Source organism: Aquarana catesbeiana, linkage group LG06, assembly GCF_042186555.1.
Source record: "Aquarana catesbeiana isolate 2022-GZ linkage group LG06, ASM4218655v1, whole genome shotgun sequence".
Lineage (NCBI taxonomy): Eukaryota > Metazoa > Chordata > Amphibia > Anura > Ranidae > Aquarana > Aquarana catesbeiana.
Genome location: NC_133329.1, coordinates 130,734,627 through 130,754,675, shown reverse-complemented (window position 1 = coordinate 130,754,675; position 20,049 = coordinate 130,734,627). Strand labels below are relative to the sequence as shown.

The 20,049-nt window shown below is 42.0% G+C and overlaps 2 protein-coding genes across 3 annotated transcripts in view; one reads left to right on the top strand and one right to left on the bottom strand.

The window, feature by feature from the left end:
* Window positions 1–16,290, top strand: part of GPER1 (G protein-coupled estrogen receptor 1) — a 39,507-nt gene extending 23,217 nt beyond the window's left edge. The window contains exon 2 of one of the 2 annotated variants that reach the window (XM_073636802.1): window positions 14,822–16,290. In XM_073636802.1, the coding sequence (XP_073492903.1) occupies window positions 15,186–16,271 (1,086 nt within the window). In that variant the 5' untranslated portion in view covers window positions 14,822–15,185 and the 3' untranslated portion in view covers window positions 16,272–16,290. Of the gene's footprint in view, window positions 1–14,818 lie in introns of both variants that reach the window. The other variant, XM_073636801.1, reaches the window with a different exon arrangement.
* CHLSN (cholesin) overlaps window positions 1–20,049 on the bottom strand; it is a 640,429-nt gene that overhangs the window by 475,064 nt on the left and 145,316 nt on the right. The window lies entirely within an intron of this gene.

Below are 20,049 nucleotides of genomic sequence, written 5' to 3'. Positions count from 1 at the left end.
ATCAATGGATGTTTAATCAACTAAATTCCAGCATTTTACACTCTGTCACCACAGTTTTAAGTGCTGTGATGGTTTAATGATTACTCGATCGTGCAACACTGTACCCAAAATCTTTTTTTATACATTTTTTTTTAGAAGATTTGGTGGGATTTAAAAACCACTGCATTTTTTATTTTTTACTATATAAAGAAAAAGACCAAAAAAATGTCAAAGAATACATTTCTTTACGGTCATAAAATGTATCAACAATCATTCTGCATACATTTAGGCTAAAATGTATTGTGCTTTGAAAAAACAAATAAGTGTAAATTATTTAGTATGGGTGAAAGTTATAGAGTCTACAGTATTGCATGATCAAGTAATTGGTAAACCACCACAGTACTGAAAACTGTCAAACACAAGGCTCAAGGGCCGAATCTGGCCAGCTAGGCCTGGTCATGTGGTTCACACACCCAGTTTTGTAGCCGACACGCCTAAACCCTGCACTTGGTACACAGCACACCCCTGATCTCTGCACACTGTACGAAGCGCACTGCTAAACCCTACACTCTGTACATAGTGTAATGCACTCCAAGTAGCGCACCCCTAAACTCTACACTTTGTGCATAGTGCTCCCCTAGAACTGCACTCTGGCTTCAATCAGCACTGTGATCAAGTGCATTGGGGCACTGCGATTAGGTAGATTGACTTGAACTGGAGCGCTGTGCTGTAAACTGAATTGGAACACTGGTTACTATGAGCAGCCAGCTCTCCCCTCCCACAATTGAATTGTGTGTGGGACCAGGAAGGAGAGTGCTGGCTACTCATTATAGCCAGTTTTTACACTTTTGAACACTGTGGCTGACCACAGCTATCTTAAGGTATGGAGCTGCTAATTGGCTATGTCCTTTCTGCCCATGATTAGCACTGAATGGTAACAGTGATCACATGGTACACAGAGCCACTCTCATATATATATATATATATATATATATAAATATATATACACACATATATACACACACACACACACACACATTAGAGCTGCACGATTATTCGTTATCGCAATTTTTTTCCCCTTGCGATCTTGACAAAGTATTTCCAGATTCTTTCTATGCAGAGAATTCTCTCTGCTCTGCTGAAACAGGCAGTCTGCCAAGAATCACAACATTCTTTAGCAGTGGAACTTAAGTATAAACATTGTAACAATTTGTGCTTTAGATCAAAGGAATACACTGAGGGAAGTTTAACCACTTCAATACTGGGCACTTTCGCCCCCTTCCTTCCCAGACCAATTTTCAGCTTTCAGCGCTCTTGCACTTTTAATGACAATTACTCAGTCATGCTACGCTGTACCCAAATGACATTTTTATCATTTTGTTTGCACAAATAGAGCTTTCTTTTGGTGGTATTTATTCACAACTCCGTTTTTTATTTTTTGCGATATAAGCGCAAAAAGAGCGGAAATTTGGAAAAAAACAATATTTTCTTCTTTCTGTTTTAAAAGAAATCTAATAAAATTGGATTTTGTCATAAATTTAAGCCAAAATGTATTCTGCTACGTTTTTGGTAAAAAAATTTCCGTTAAGTGTATAATAATTGGTTCGTGTGATCACGGACAGATTGACGCAAATGATAATGTACAGATGTGCGCAGGTGATCACGGACATATGTGTGCAGATAATCATTGGGACATGTGATTTTAGTGGGACATATGTGGGGGACAGCTGTTTTTATTATTTGGGGACATGTGTTTTGGGGACATTGTGTGGGGACATGTGTGTTTTACATTGTGTGGGGACATGTGTGGTGACATTAGGTTGGTGATCAGTGAGTAAAAAGCAGCTCATACTCACTGATCATCAGCCGACTGCAGCGATCCCCTCTCCTCTCTTCACCGACAACTTCTGTGTGAGGAGAGGAGAGCTGATCACCTAGCAACCGGCTCTGTGTTTACATCACATGACGGCTGTGATTGGACATGGCCATCATGTGATCAGGAGGGCCAATCACAGAGCCCTCCTGTCGATTGGAGATGCGCCATGTCCGGGTGACACGAGCGCATTGGGATCGTTCCGCTGTGCGGGCATGCGCGCGTGCGATCACGCTCCTTCTGAGGGACGTCCCTGAACATCCACTTAGAAGTAGAGAACGCCCACCTGGCCGTTTATGTACATTGGCCGGGCAGGAAGTAGTTAAACACTAAACCTTTTTCTGACATTTGTTGGTTTCAAGTTAAAATCATTTTTTTTTTTTTTTTGCTAGAAAATTACTTAAAACCCCAAACATTAATATATATATATATATATATATATATATATATATATATATATATATATATATATATAATTATATATATATATATATAATTTTTTTTTTTTTTTTTTTTTAAGTAGAGAATAAAAAGGTGGTTGTTGCAATATTTTATGTCGTATTTGCGCAGCAGTCATTTAAATGCAATTTTTTAGGAAAAAATTACACTTTAATGAATTAAAAAAAAAAAAACTAATCAGTAAAGTTAGCCCAATTTTTTTTGTATAATGTGAAAGATTTTATGCTGCGAGAATCATGATAGAATGGTAATCTTTTTATTCTAAGCAAAAAAATCGCGATTCTCATTTTGGCCAGAATCGTGCAGCTCTACACACCTTTTGCCTATTATCTGCACTGCCCAATCACATTGCAATCATAGGTCCGCTCCAAGCACTACAGCAGGGAGCACCATCCTTTTCCAGAAGGCCGCACTTGCACTCTCTCTCCTGTCAGCTCAGATGAACTCAATGGTTGCAACAGGAGAGTGAGAGAGAGCGCATTGCACATGTGCAGCCCTCAGGAAAAAGGCAGTGCTCCTTCCTGTAGCACTAGGGAGTGCTGGCCCTAACAGCTGCTCTGTCCTAGTAACAAGACAGGAGGAAGATGTGATCACAGGTATGTTAGAAGAGAGGCATAATGTTAAAACCTAAATCGCTTCGGGTGATGCAGTGGTGTATAGTGACTGCACAAAATGTTTTTTGAGGTGAACTAACCCTTTAACCACTTCAATACCAGGCACTTATGCACCTTCCCGCCCAGACCAATTTTCAGCTTTCAGCGCTCTCACACTTTGAATGACAATTACTCAGTCATGCTACACTGTATCCAAACAAAATGTTTACCATTTTCTTCTCACAAATAGAGCTTTCTTTTGGTGGTATTTAATCACCACTGGGTTTTTCATTTTTTGCGATATAAGCAAAAAAACTGCGAAAATTTTGAAAAAAACATACTTTTTTTTAGTTTCTATTGTAAAATTTTAGAAACAAGTCATTTTTCTTCATAAATTTGTGCCAAAATTTATACTGCTACAGATCTTTGTTAAAAATAACCCAAATTAATGTATATTATTTGGTCTTTGTGAAAGTTATAGAGTCTACAAACTATGGTGCCAATCACTGAAAATTGATCACCACTGATGTACTATCTCACCTGAAGGCCTATCTCATTTCTTGAGACACCAACAAGCCATGAAGGTACAAATACCCCCCAAATGACCCCTTTTTGCAAAGTAGACAGTCCAATGTATTTACTAAGAGGCATGGTGAGTTTTTTGAAGCTGTAATTTTTTCCCCACAATTCTTGGGAAAATTAAGATTTTTTTTTTTTTTTTTACACAAACTGGTCATATTAACAGGTTATTTCTCTCACACAGCATATGCATAATTGCAACTACACCCCAAAATACATTCTGCTACTCCTCCTGAGTATAGCGATACCACATGTGTGAGACTTTTACACAGCCTGGCCACATACAAAGGCCCAACATTGAAGTAGCACTTTCATGCGTTTTACAAGCATAAATTGCACATATCCTTTCTCAACCACCTATTACAGTTTTGAAGGCCCTGGAGCACCAGAACAATGGAATTATCCACAAAATGACCCCATTTTGGAAAGCACACACCCCAACGTATAATCTGTGAGGCATAATGAGTCTTTTGAACGGTTCATTTTTTTCCAGAAGGTTTTGAAAAAAGTGGAAAAAAAATGAAAATGCATTTTTTTTACACAAAGTTGTCTCTTTATAAGATATTTATAACGCAGAGCATGTATATAGCAAAAATGACACCCCAAAATACATTCTGCTACTCCTCCTGAGTATGGCGATACCTCATGTTTGAGACTTTTACACAGCCTGGCCACATACAGAGTCCCAAAATCCAAGTAGCACCTCCAGGCATTCTAGCAGCATTAATTACACATATCATTTTCTGACTACCGATCACATTTTTGAAGGCCCTTCATATTTCTAACACATAGCAGGTACATACCAAATAACAAAAGATTACCTGTGGTTTTAGAAGTGCAGTGGTCCACAGAGGAGAGCATCGGTCCAGGCAGCAGGCAGGAATGAGGTCAGCGACAGCAAAAGCAATCATCCAGGCAGCAGGCAGGAATACTGTCCATAGTTCATACAGGCAGATATACTGTCAGCACAGCCAGAGCACAGCCAAAGCACAGGTCCAGGTAGCAGGCAGAGGTGTCCCGGCAGAAATACTGTCCAAAGTCAGTAGAGGCAGCAGGCAGATATATGGTCAACACAGCCAAAGTATTAGTCCAAACAGCAGGAAGAAACATGGTCCATAATGTCATGGGCCTTTACAGGCAGCAATATGGTCAGCACAGCCAAAGTATTGGTCCAGGCAGCAGAAAGGACCATCAAGCTTAGGGCCAGGGGGACAGGGGTAGAGGCTTCTCCCACCCAAATCGCTTTGAAGCCTCCGGGCAACCAGACCCTGTTCTGGGAGCACAGAAAACGAAAAACTGGTTTTCTCTACTCAGAACGCTATTCTGAAGCCCCTCACATATGTGAGACCCCTGTGTACTAAAGTAGATGGCCAAAAGATCAGTCCAAGTGGCAGGCAAAAACATGGTCGATTAACAGGCCAAGGTCGGTGCACGTGGAAGTCAGAAACGTGGTTTAAATCGGCAGGCAGAGGCATCGTCGGTAAACAGGCTGAAGTTGGTACACGTGCAAGTCAGAAACATGGTTTAAATCGGCAGGCAGAGGCATCGTCGGTAAACAGGCTGAGGTTGGTACACGTGCAAGTCAGAAACGTGCAGAAACGGCAAGCAAAGACATCGTCGGTAAACAGGCCAGGGTCGGTTAATTAACATGGTAGCAGGCAAATGGGGAAACGGCAGTCTGGTAATAATACAGGGAACTAATATTGGATGAATGTATGATCATTTCTGAAGCAATCGCCGATGCACAGGCCAGGTTGGGAAGGACATTGGGGACAATAATAGCTGGAATCTCTTCTTACTCCTCCTCTGCTGCATACACGGCATTTTTTTTGGCGTCTTCTTCCAGATTCTGTGGGGGGAATGCTATAGGGAAGGTGTTGCTCGTGAAGTCTACTCACAGCATCCGAGCGAATGCTTCCTGGGGCGGGACCTTGTTGGTAAATGAGGGCAGTGACGAACGATTCAAAAAACTTGAGGTAGGTGACTTGTTGGTTTTGAGTTGCTTTTTGGTAGCAGACAAACGAATTAAAAAGGGCCATGTGGAAAAGGTGAAAGGCAACTTTCTTGTACCAGTAACGGGACTTTCTGTTTGATAAGTAGGGCTGTAGCATCTGATCGTTTAAATCCACCCCCCCATATACATATTGTAGTCGTGGACACATTCGGGCTTTACAATGGGGCCACGTCTTCTTTGGATCTCCACCACGCTGTCATTGTGGATGGTAGAGAGCATGTGGACATCTTTCTTGTCCCTCCACTTCATGGCCAACACCTCCTCGTTCCTCATGAACGCCGATTCTCCCTTCCTTAATATTTTTGCCAACAGATTTTGTGGGAATCCCTTACGGTTTTTTTTGAAGGTACCACAGGCCAGGGTTTTTTTTACTATAAAGGTGACGAAAAAGGGGCAGGCTGGTATAGTAGTTGTCGACATATAAATGGTATCCTTTGTCGAATAGGGGGTATGCCAGCTCCCAGACAATTTTCCCACTGGTTCCAATATATGTGGGGCAATCATGGGGCTGGAGCTGGGAATCTTTGCCTTCGTAGATCCGGAATGTGAAGACATATCTAGTGGCTCGATCGCATAATTTATTTAACTTCACCCCATACCTGGATCTCTTGCTTGGTATATACTGCTTGAAGTGCAGTCGGCCAGTGAAATGTATGAGGGACTCGTCCACACAAATTTTTTGGTCTGGGATGAAAACTTCTCTAAATCGCTGGGAAAAGGAATTGATTAGGGGGCGTATCTTGTACAATTTGTCATGGTTGGGATGATCTCAGGGAGGGCACTGGGAATTGTCACTGAAGTGGAGAAAACGCATAATCATGTCGTATCTTGTCCTGGACATGACAGCGGAATATATGGGCATGTGTTGGATGGGGTGGGTGGACCAATATGCATGGGCTTCGTTCTTTTTTGTAAGCCCCATATTAAAAGTTAGGCCCAAAAACAATTTAAATTCATCCAGTGTGACACATCGCCACTGGAACATGCGGGCATAGGAAGAATTGGGGTTGGCAGCAATAAATTGGGATGCATATAAATGAGTTTGATCCACCATATTCTGCAGAAAATCTTGTGGGAAAAATAAAGTAAAATAATCGAATTCAGAAAAATTTGTAGTGTCGGGCTGCACACCTGGCTGTGCGATGAAAGGGGGGATGATAGCAGGTCCTGAGTTGGCAGGCAACCATAAGGGGTTTGCCAGGGCATCGGGAAGGTAGGACTGGGGCTGGGTTCTTCGGGTTGGGCGGGTAATTCCAGTGCTTGTACTGGGCTCCTCTTCCTGGGGTCTAGCGCTGCTGGTGGTAATTCCAGTGCTTGTACTGGGCTCCTCTTCCTCTTTCTGGGGTCTGGCGCTGCTGGTGGTGGGCAGATCTCCTGATCTTGGTCCTGATCTTGGTCCTGATCTGATTCTTTTGGGAGGGACGGTTTCCTCCGCGGACTCGAACTCTGATCCACTATCCTCCACTGGCTCGTATTCCGAACCAGATGATGTGAGCTCCCCGCTGCTCTCATCATCCGACATGGTAAGAACCTCATATGCCTCCTCAGGTGTGTAAACCCTTTGGGACATTATGGCAATTCTTATTGGCAGGCCTGTGTGGTGGTACAGATGGCGGTATGGGTGGTGGTACCGATGGAGGTACGGGTGGTGGTGATGGTGGTGGCGGTACGGGTGGTGGTACCGATGGCGGTACAGGTGGTGGTGGTACAGGTGGTGATTGTGGTACCGGTACAGGTGGTGGTGGCAGTACCGGTGGCGGTACGGGTGGTACCGATGGCGGTACAGGTGGTGATTGCGGTACCGGTGGCGGTGGTAGTGACGGTACAGGTGGTGATGGCGGTACAGGTGGTGATGGCGGTACCGATGGTGGTACTGACGGTGGTACCGATGGCGGCACTAGTGGCAATACTGGTAGCGGCCTGTGTGGCAGTATAGATGGTGGGCCTGATGGAGGTACTAGTGGCGTTACTGGTGGTGCTACCGATGGCGGTACTGGTAGCCTGTGTGGCGGTACCGATGGCGGTGGGCTGGTTGACAGATGGGCTGGTTGACAGATGGGCTGGTTGACAGATGGGCTGGTTGACTGATGGGCTGGTTGACTGATGGGCTGGTTGGCTGGGCTGTGTGACAGGTCCTCTTTATTGGGGGGGCCGTGTTGTGCACAGTACAGAACAATACAGTTATGTCAGACAGACACTGATTCACTCACTGATCCCTGCTCTCTCCTCTCACGATCGGTGTGTGAGGAGAGAGCAGGGATCAGATAGTAACAGCTACTATTTTGTTTACATTTGTGACCGGCTGTGATTGGACACAGCCGGTCACCTGGTAAACAGCCAATTTCATTGGCTGTTTACCGATCGGGGAAGCGCTGTGTCCAAGGGACACTCGCCTTCCTCGATCACTGCTCTGCGCGCCGCCGAGTCTGTTGTGACAGGTGATCGGCTGTGACTTTGACACAGCCGATCACGGGGTAAACAGCCAATAAAATTGGCTGTTTACCTAGATCGGGGAAGCGCTGTGTCCGAGGGACACGCGGCGCCGCCGCCGATCGCCGCGCTGCGCGCTCCCGCGGGCACGCGCCGGCATATTATCCTGCTGGACGTCATATGAGTGCTGGGAAGTGAAGGAGGAATCACCAACCATACGCCCCACGCCGATGAAGTCCCGCCCATAGGACGTAACGCGTACGGGGGAAGGAGCGCATGACGTCACCCGCGGTCATTCGGTAGACACGATCACAAGCCTGTCAGCCGGCACTCGGATCGGAGTGCCGGTCTCTGTGAGTGTTTTATCCACTTGCTTTTTTACCATTTATTATTCAATAAATTAGCGACGGAGAGCACTATGTTTTGCCCTTTATTTTATATGTACCATCCGTTACTGTACTGAGTGCTGGGAAGTGAAGGAGGAATCACCAACCATACAGATTGATCCATCTATGTTTTTAAGTGGTGTGACCTGTTTCAGGTCGAATATTTGAGGTGAGGGGCCATCCATGCCCGGTGGAGGGATAATAGTCACTATCCAGATATTGATCTCAGCGTGCATATTGTCACTGGTGGTCCCTGTCTTCTGATCCTGTCACTACATTTTTCATATGTTGATTTAAGGACTTTTTTATTTGCGCAGCACTTCTTATATTATTTATGCTTTTGAGGTATTTTTTGAATTGACCTTAGTGCCTGCTTGCATTTATCTTGTTGTGTCCATATACTAGTCAGCGCTGAATTTATTACTACTTTTTATAGCGCTGCTAACTAAACCCAGGTGTGCGAAGAACACAGAATGAAGGTACGATGAGACATGGAAACAGTATGGCACCGACAAACAGAACATGCAGGACATGACTGCTATGACAGAAACGCAGACCACTGTGATAGGACCCGCTGCAACTGGAACCCACTGCGCCTGGAACCCGCTGCAACTGGAACAACATGACTGAATGCCTGACAGCACCTACTATGACAGTACCCGCTGTGACTGTGACACGCTGTGGCAGCCCCCTTCAGACAGAACACACTGGACAGGAACGCTGCGAGTGAACACATTATGACCAAGAGCCTGAGACTGGACACCCGCTATGACTAAACCTGCTAGACTGGAATGCTATGGCTGAACACATGACAGCACCCGCTGTGAGAGAACCGCTGTGACTGAAAACGTTGTGAGAGAACCGCTATGACTGCAACAGTATGACTAAAATGCTATGAGTGAACCGTTAAACTAAAATAATATAAATGAACACTGGACAGAACCGCTATGACTGAAAAACGCTAACACTGACAACGCTATGACAGAACCACTATGACTGGAAAACGATATGACTGAAAAACGCTGAAACTGACAATGCTGTGACAGAACCGCTATGACTGAAAAACGCTGAAACTGAAACTGCTATGACAGAACTGTTATGACTGAAAAAGCTGTGACAGGAGCGCTATGACTGAAACGCTATGAGAACCTCTGTGACTGAAACACTAAGACTGAGGTGCTAAAACTGAACCGCTATGGCTGAACATGTTATGACAGAAACGCTATGACAGAAAATGCTGTGGAACTACCCTAAAGTCCCTGCCAAACTCCTCCCCGGGTGAAGGAAGCTCCTGCATGAACACTGAGCACTAGCCAAACCCCAAAATGAAAACCGCTGATGAAACTTGCACCCTATAATGATGAAAGGAAACACCTACCAGTGTAGCCTAGTGTCTTGATGGACAAGTAACAGCATGTGGAGAGCTTGATAGCTATCCTGTCACTAAGAAAGAAACACACAGACAAGTATGCACATGGCGATGCCGATAACAGCATACATGTCCATGTCAAACGAGGCCCCCCCAGCCCATAGACCCCCCCCCCCCCCCCGACCGAAACCTGGAGCACTGTGATAAGTGCTGGGAGAAGCGATGCTGTCCGACCGACGATTCCCCTGCCAGTTGTGAATGCGGACATGCCATCAGCTGGCGCACCGGAAATTACGCTCGACGGCCGTAACCATGGAAACCCTTAACACAAGCCGACGTGAATCAGGCAGAGGAGGAGGAGATATATGTACCCCTCAGGCTCCTCCCACAAATGCAGGCTAGCCTACGGCCAGTCTTCTTACATGTCATCAACTCCAGCAAAAAGACCCAAAACAAGAGGTGTATACTCTTTATTTTGGGATAGTGGCAAAGCACCATGTTGTAAAACTAGTGTATTAGCGGCACCAGATTTACCTATAAAGTGATCCTGTCACTTGGAACTAAAATAAACCTAACCTGTAAGACTAAATGCTATCTACTTCGCTTTCCAGGGGGGGAAATTTCTTGTGTATGACTACCTGCTACTGCCACCATATGTTATGGTTCATCCCACCAGCTGATATGTCACTACGGGACATAATCCAGAGCACTCCGCAAGACATATTCAAACATCTGGATTTGGCAAATATCTGCAGCAGGTCAAAATTAGCAACACTGCAGAAATTTAAAGCAGTACTAAAGTTTTAGATAAGAAAACTGTAAGAATTTAGGCTTTTTATTGCAGACGACACATTTCTTCTGCAATAAAATAAACCTACTGTGCCTAGATGAATGCACTCCTAAGTATGCCCAGGAGCGCCGTCATCACACACTGGCCAATAAAGACAGCCATAGACTGGCACCTGGAAAAAGCCAGAAGAAGATGGTGGCACTGGCAAAAGACCTCGGACTGTTGAAGAGGTTATTGTGGACATTAGTTCTACTTTAATACATGAACCACCATAAAGATTAATATACATATTGTTTTACAGCCTGGGTTTATTTTGGCTTTGAAAAGCTAACTTTGAGACCTGTGTATATAGCTGGCAGAGGCAATTGAGCGGTCTTTCCCTGTATAATTATGTGTAATCTGCCACACGTTTTTATCCCAATCATCGGCATGGGAGAGACCTGTTCAAAAAGCTTTTAGGAGGTGAGAGCACAAGCAGCATCAGTGTGTGTCAAATGAGAAGAATGGATCTTGTATAATGACAGAAAAAGACAGGTGCAACATCAGACAGTGGCGTTACTCCTTGGTTATACAATGTGTTATATAGTGTGAAAATTGGTGAATTACAGGAGCAGATGAACAGGAATACAAATGTTGGCAGGTAGAAAAAAAAATAGCATATGTATTTCAATTTTATCGCTGACTTCCGTTTTGTTAACTAGGGCCGAAATAGCTAATCGATTAATCAACAACTAATCGATTATGAAAATAGTTGTCAACTATTTACATAATCGATAAATTCGACCAGCCGATTAGTTGACCTACATAAAGAATGCATTATTTGTTTACATATCAGGAAATACAGTGCAGCACACATACAGCTCAGTACATACATACATGTCAGTAAGTACCTGAGTACTTGTGAATGTGTGAGAAGCAATGCTTCATGGAACATGTAGTCCTGGGCTGGAAGTAGTTCTAAAGGCAAAAGTTTTTTTTTACCTTGTTATAGGGCCACTCTAAACTATAATTTGCAGCTTGCTATTGGGGCACTCTGAAGGCAGGAGGAGGACCCCAGAAAAGGAGAATTAGGGCTGCTCTGTGAAAATGTTCTTAAAATAAATTTTCTTTTGAAGGAAGACATTGGTTTTTGTATGGCCAGCATAAGTGACGGCAGGCACAGGTAGCTTTTATCAAGCCACCTGCCTATGACAAGGTAGTCTGTCATACATAGTATATATTACACTTCTGTCTAAAAATCGAAAAAACTGTCTTTAATTTTTTTTTTATTCTTTAAATAAAAAATTTGCTCTCCGAGTCTGTTGATATTTACCAGATTCAACCTCTAATAGTATATACAGTATATCTCTTCTGTCTGTTATTAATATTTAATAATGCATATAGATATTTAAGAAGAAAATGCCTTTTATTTTAAACTTTACATAATAACTAAATTATAAAACACACTTTAAAGTTATTATCCGATTAATCAAAACAATATATCAGCCATATATCGGCCAACTAATCGATTATGAACATAATCGTTAGTTGCAGCCCTAGTGTTAACCTTTTCCTGACCAGGGATCATTGATAGCTAGATGCCCATATCAAACTAACAGCATCAGTCAGCATAAGTCAGTGAAGTTGAAAGAAACTTATGATTAATTTGCATACCTACATTTTTTTATCCACTTTACTACTGCTGTTACAGCTTTAAATAACAAAGTGGCGGATGCTTATTTCTGCAGTTTAAGCACCTGACCCCAGGGCCAATTTTGACATTTCTCATACGTGTAAAAAAATAATTTGCTAGAAAACTAAGTAGAACCCCCAAACATATATTTTTTCAAAGCAGAGACCACGAGAATAAAATGTTGTTTGTTGCAATTTTTTTATGTTGCACGATATAGGTGCAGCCATTTTTAAGATGCTAAATGACAAGAAAAAAATAAATACTTTAATGGATTTTAGGGCACACAAAAACAATATAATACCCAATTTTTGGTGTCACACTTTAAAATTGCATACACACGTGGAACGGTGACAAGCTACAGTACAAAAAAATCCACATAGGAGACGCTTTAAATGCCTTAATAGGTTACCAGTTTAAAGTTAATTAGGAGTTTTGGTGCTAGAATTATTGCTCTCACTCTGACGTTCAGCCCCCGTTCACATTAAACTGGAGCCTATTGCCGACAATAGGAGCATCCTAATTGGTGCGACGTGGAATTTGCAGCGCTGCACCGGTTTCCAAAAGTATTTCCTGCACTACTTTTGGCGACTTCGGGGGCGATTTCAATAGATATCTGTACATAAACCCGCACAGATGACTTTCAAGTCGCCCTCGAAGTCGGACTGAAATTCAGCTTTGAAATCATGCAAGTTCAGATGAACTCTCACGATTTCAGAGCCGTGTTCAGTGTGAACGAGGTCTCACAGTGATAATGTGGTGCAATCACCATTTACATATGGACTTGTGTATGTGTTCACATGTCCATATTAGCATAGGAAGACGGGGGCACTTAAAATATTAAAAAAAAGGTTATTTATTTTACTTAAAACTATTTTTTTTACACTGTCCCTTTAAAAAAAAAAAATAGTTTGGATAACAAGGGATGAACAACATCCCTTCTGATAGCATGGCCAGTGACAAGTACTCTTTTATTAAGAGATCTGGGTTATATAAGACCCCAGATCTCTCCTCTCCCCCCAAAGCCATCTGATCAAACCGAGATGGTTTGATCGGATGCTTTAAAAGCTGGTAACGGCTTTTAAACAAATAAACCAAAACTGGAATAGATGAAATCATCATCGCTTCCAGTTTCTTAAATCACAGAGGGGAGGTGGATAAGGATGTACCTTCCTCCCCTCTCACTTCACAAGTGCACTGAGCACTGGTGGTACCGGGCCGAGCCCTTGAATCACTTCTACAATCACTTCAGCCATCGCTGGCTGAAAAAGTTTGGTACCGGGAGGATGTCTGCAGCTACAGCTAATATCCTGGTATAACCATTTCAACCTGAGAATGCACAGGTATGTCCTATGGGGTTGAAGAGGTTAAAACCAAACTCCTCAGTTCATGGACACTGAATACAGAGCTTATCCAAGCAGCTCTGTACCTTGGTATCGCTGTGACAAACAGATGTAAACAGTATAGAAAAACTAATAAATGAGTCATTAATTAATTCCTGAACACTGTACTGAGCATGACAACAGCAGACGAAAAGTATCTTTTTAACCCTTCACTCCACCCCAACACATCTGACCTCCAGCCTCGTAAGTGACCTGTATATTAACCCTTCACCTCCTTTATCCTGTACATTAACCCCCTGATCTCCATTATCTCACTGTATGTGACCTATAAATTAACCTCTTTACCAACTCCTCCTTCTGTGTATGATCTGTATGTGCTGTATCTAGTGCACCATCACCCCCTTTATACCAGCATGTTTCTTCATTTCTCAATATACTGGGGGTTTCTACTTTCCACAAAGGAGGTCATTTAGGGCGGGTTGGCAATGTCCTGTCATTTTTATTTTAACAGGAAGTAGGGAAATAATTCTTTTTAACATATTGGTGTTTTTTTTAAGTACTGTAGAATAACAAAAAAAAAAAAAAAAAGAAATTGATGCCTAATAAATACTATTAAAAATATCAAGTTCAATTGGGTAGTGTTGGACGATGAAATAATTGTCAAAGTATTGCAGCAATGGAAACTAAAAATTGCTTGGTAATGAAGGGATAATACAGTCTGGTACTTAAGTGGTTAAGGCTTTTATTTGGTACACGTTTTTTTTTTTTGTTTTTTTTATTAATGGGATTGTATCAGGCAATACCAATATTAAGAAGATAGAATGCTGACACCTAAAGGCTGCATGGCCAACTGTTCCTGATAATCAGTGGGGGGCCCAGAGCTGTTGGTGACAAAATTGAGAGCCACCCACTATACAAAGGATTGGCTTGTGAAATTCAAAAGAAGGACATTTTTTTAATGTTAATAAATGTGTGTTAAACCCAAACTCCATCTAATCTATTTACCCTGCTGTGCTCTAGACTTGAACTGGAGGCTGTAAATTGGGCACAAGGAAACAGTGGTCGCATATGACTAACCAGAGTAGCTGCCCACATCCCAATAAATGAAATAGCAATGTACTAGGATTGAAAAATGTGTCTCTGGGCTCTAAGCTCTCAGGACACGTCAAAGGTGGCAACACAATGATTCAAGGGTTTGCTCACCCAAGTAATATTTCCTATCTCTAAGTTCACAATCTCATGAAAATTAAAAGGTCAAAAGGTAAGCCATTAATGCAAAAATATGTCTAGTACTCGGAAAAAATGTAAACTAAAAATACATTTGTCTTTTTCAGCAGACTAACTCGTAGGAAAAACACACAGCCTTTTGAAGAACAGAACATGCAATTCTAAGAACATACTCTCTATATTATTTATATAAGCCTCTCAAGCTGTACATCAGTCAATTTATGAAAATGCAGCTAACCAGAAGACTTAACGGGAGTTCTGTGGCTTGCAGTGGTCTCATGCTTTTATGTAAACACAGAGCTTCAGATGTGGTCCAGGGAGGAGGCAGCAGCCGTGAAATGATCTACTGTAATTGACTGCTGCCAGAAGGCCATGGCTATACAGTAAGGCAGTCTTCTGTGCTGACCACACTATGGATAATAAAATAGCTTTCATTTTATTTTATGGCACATATTTTCTGTTAATTAAAGTCCCATGATGGATGAGTATGGCACCGAAGTACCATCAGTCACTTGGAACTTCTCGTTAATGGAGTTGAACGTATCACATTATAGCAACGGAAGCCTGGCTGCAAATGGACTATTGGATATGAACAAGCATTATTTTATTGGGCTCATCTTATCCTGCGTTTACACTATTCTGCTTTTCCCAATAGGATTTATTGGAAATATTATGATCCTGGTGGTAAACATCCGTTTTCGAGAAAAGATGACCATCCCAGACTTGTATTTCATCAACTTGGCGGTGGCTGACCTTATCCTTGTGGCAGACTCTCTCATTGAAGTATTCAACCTCAGCGAGAAATATTATGATATTACCATCTTGTGCACTTTCATGTCCCTTTTCCTTCAAATCAATATGTACAGCAGCATCTTCTTCCTCACATGGATGAGCTTTGACAGATATATTGCACTGACAAAAGTCATGAAATCCAGTATCTTTAGGACTAAAGAGCATGCCAGGATAAGTTGTGGACTCATCTGGATGGTGTCCATCTCTGCCACTTTGCTGCCATTCACAGCGGTTCAAGTGCAGCACACAGAGGACAGGCATTTCTGCTTTGCAGACGTTAAGGCAATCCAGTGGTTGGAAATTACACTTGGTTTTATTATTCCCTTTGTAATTATTGGCCTGTGCTATTCATTAATCATTCGCGTTTTGGTAAGGGCTCACAAAGAGCGAAACCTAAGACCAAGGAGGCAGAAGGCCATGAGGATGATTGTAGTTGTTGTCTTGGTGTTCTTTATCTGCTGGCTGCCGGAGAATGTATTTATTAGTATTGGACTTCTCCAAAATGATGATAACCAGCAGAACAATCAGTCTTTCCGGCATAACCACCCACTCACAGGTCACATTGTAAATCTGGCAGCATTCTCCAACAGTTGCTTAAACCCACTGATTTACAGCTTTCTAGGAGAAACCTTTAGAGATAAGCTGCGCTTATATATTAGGGATAAGAGAAGCATGTCTTCTCTCAATCGATTCTGTCAAGTTTCTCTTAAATCTGTCATTCCTGACAGCATGGAACAATCAGAAGTCAAATATAACAGCGGTGTGTAAATAAAGGCGCAGTATTAAATGTGTTGTCTTTAATGTGGTTTCCATTGATATTCAGGCATTTATGTGTTTCTTGCTTCCGAAAATCGACATAGGTGTTTGGAGTGCATAATGTCCCAACCACTATCACACCCAAAAGCAATAGATAACCACAACCTATCCCAAAAACCATTAACCAAAATCTACTTAACCCCTAATAATATCACCAAATGCACAGCAATAAATGCTAACACACTGAAACTGTAATGTGCCAGAACAAATCTATGCAACTCATTTAAATCTGTCTCTCAGTCCTTGGGATGTATGAGACTCACAGAGGGGAAAAAAAAGAGAGGGAGAAAAAAAATCAGAGAACATGGTGTTTAATAAAGTTAATCTTTTAATGATGTTGATTACCTAATGAGAAACATCTTTTCTTGTGACCCAGGTTACTGGATGAGCTTTTTCTTCTTGCTGCTATTACTATGCAACACAAATTTGATGCTTATATACAGACAAGATGCTAAATTACTGGCAATGATAAACCTGAAGTATAATGACCATATCAAAATGAAATAATTTCTAGGCTCCGAATATGGAACTCATACAATAGTGCAATGATCAATTTGTCCTGTCACTTTTAGAAGGTTAAATGAAACTGGTTAGCTTTAAATAAAACTTGTAACAAGAGACGTAAGAGGGCTTCCGTTGCTGGTCTCTCTCTCTGAAAATGTTAGCTCCTAGGAATACCGATACCTTCGATTTGAGTTCAAGGACACATAACAATGGTAAACATAAGGAATGTTCTCCTGTGTCTCATTTTTTGCTACATTCTTGCTTCTGGTCACTGACCGAGAGCAAGAAGTAGCATTGAATCTAGATACAGCCAGGCAATTGGCTTTTTTAAGAGCAGATAAATATGGCAGCCTTCATGTATTTTTTATTATGACAAGTAAACTTTAAAGAAACCCTAAACAATACAAAAGATTCCCAAGGAAGGCATAGCTGTAAAAGAAGAGTGAGAGTACTTGCCTTTCCCGTTGCCTATGCTGCTCACTGTATTAAAAAAAAAAAAATGGTCCCCTGAACTTTGAGAAACTGACATTTCCGGGAAGTGTCCATCTCGTGGGCCCCCAGCAGCTCTCACTGCTTCATATTGCTGACCTCTAATGCCCTGTACACACGGTCGGATTTTCCGACGGAAAATGTGTGATAGGACCTTGTTGTCGGAAATTCCGACCATGTGTGGGCTCCATCACACATTTTCCATTGGAATTTCCGACACACAAAGTTTGAGCGCAGGCTATAAAATTTTCCGACAACAAAATCCGTTGTTGGAAATTCCGATCGTGTGTACACAAATCCGATGCACAAAGTGACACGCATGCTCAGAATAAATTAAGAGGCGAAAGCTATTGGCTACTGCCCCGTTTATAGTCCCGTCATACATGTTTTACGTCACCGCGTTCAGAACGATCGGATTTTCCGACAACTTTGTGTGACTGTGTGTATGCAAGACAAGTTTGAGCCAACATCCGTCGGAAAAAAGCCTAGGATTTTGTTGTCGGAATGTCCGATCAATGTCCAATCGTGTGTACAGGGCATAAGTCCCATATGAGTCCTGTAGGTCAACATGGACCCAGATGAACACTCGCACTGGACATTGGGGGACAATCGGGAACAAGGCAGTGTTTACAGGTGCATTCGACAGGAAAGTTTGCTTCCAGAGGAAGACATCTAAAAGTTTTTAGAAGTTATCACACCCTCACAGCTAGTACCACTTTCTGAGGAAGAGAGTTACACATTTTAACTGCTCTAACAGTAAAGATACCTTTTTGCTATCTACGATTAAACCTCCTTTCCTCTAACCTCAATACTGCATGTTCTCTTTAGGGAGCTTAAACAGTTTACTACAGTTACCAAAGTCACTTTTGATACAGTTGTACAATGTAATCATATCCCCTTTTAAAGTGGTTGTAAACCTCAGATATGAAATACGAACAAAGCATATCCCTCTATAGTGTGTAATTGTTTCAATCCAGAGCACTAAGTGTCATATATGTCTGCTGCCCTGTTCCCCTGCTACCTGCATGAGTCACTTCTGACAAGTTTTCCTGACACTGAGAGAAAAAAGGTGACAGGGGAGTGATCTCCAGCACACAGCCTGTGACTGACAACCTCAGCTCTGTTCCTGTGTGCTGTATGAAGGGGGGGGGGTGTACCCTCCTTCCAATCAGCTCTCAGGGCTCTCTTCACTGAGCTCTGCAATGTGTAATTTCAGTTCTCCACCCCCTATTTTCTGACAGCTCTGACAAGTTTTATCATTTCATAGTTCAACGTGTTATGATTTGTGACTGATTTCATTTGCAAATGCTTTAAAATATATTTTTCCCTTCAGTAAAATATAGCTTCCTACCGTCACACTCTAGGATGGCGTAACTGATTAAGAGCAACAAGTGTACAAGTGTCCTCACACAGCCTTGTATTGTTGAGAAGGAACAGGAACATGTCAACCCAGTTCTGTTACTAAAAGCTAATTACACAGGCCACTCACTTTGGTGCCTATTGGGCTGCAAACCTAATAGACACCCTGCAGAAACAGGAACGTGGAGGTATGACCAGAGGTTTTTAGCACAATGTCGGTCTGATTGCATATCTATTTCTGTTATTTTAACTTGCATCTTGATAAAACCTGAACTTTTTATCAAGGTTCAAGATTTTTTAGCAAGACTGAAATTCTAAAGTAGTGTTCATATATGAAAATCGGTGAAGTTGATAAACGCCAGCCTGTATTTGCCGCCATTGTTATCAAGCATGGCTAACGATGCCATCTCAGCATCCACACTTAGTCCCTGGAAAAGAAGGCTGAAAGGAAGGCAACATCTGTGTTAGACTGGAATCGCACGGAAAATGACATTCCTTTTGGGCAATACAGTGATTGTATACAAACAGAATGGGCGCACACAAGCCAGCTCTTGAAGAACTGCTCTGATTGGCATATACTGTAAGCTACTGCTTTACAGTTACAGCTCTGCTAATAATGGTATAACTATTGCCGTGCTAATATCGCTATTAAAAAGTCAGTCACAATATAATATAAAGATAAACGGCAAAACTACACACAGGACCAGTTCTTTCAGTTCAATAGAATATTTCAAGAATAGAACTTTGAGGTACAATCCACGTAGTGATCAATACATATTTAACAGAGCAGTGATTTTCATCTACAGGTTAGATCCTTCTTACATACTCCAGTTTCAGTGATGGATAACTGAAGAGAAATACAATGAAAAATAGATATGGTTTATAGAAGATCTCCAGGTTTTATAGATCAGGGTAAGGTAAGTTAATATGTATCGCTCACACTGCTATATCAAAAATCCAGAGATCTTGGGGTGTAAAGTTTTCCTGCTGGTTCACTTCTGCATTCAATGTACCCTTTTGCAAGCAAACAGTTTTCGGCGAAAACCCGTATAGACTCATAAGTGGAAGATAACAAATTCTGGTTAAAGGGAAATTAGAACACTATAGATCGGTTCACACAAGAACGCGGATCAGGAATCCTGTCTTCCCGTGCGCTTCCTGCACCATGTTCAAAACGAACTGCAGTTCTGACCTGCAGTGGTTGTCCATATTAACCACTTAAGGACCGAGCCTATTTCTCACACTTCTTGTTTACAAGTTAAAATAATTTTTAATAATTTTTTTTTTTGCTAGAAAATTACTTAGAACCCCCAAACATATTTTTTTTCAGACACCCTAGAGCAGTGGTCATCAACCCTGTCCTCAGGGCCCACTAAAA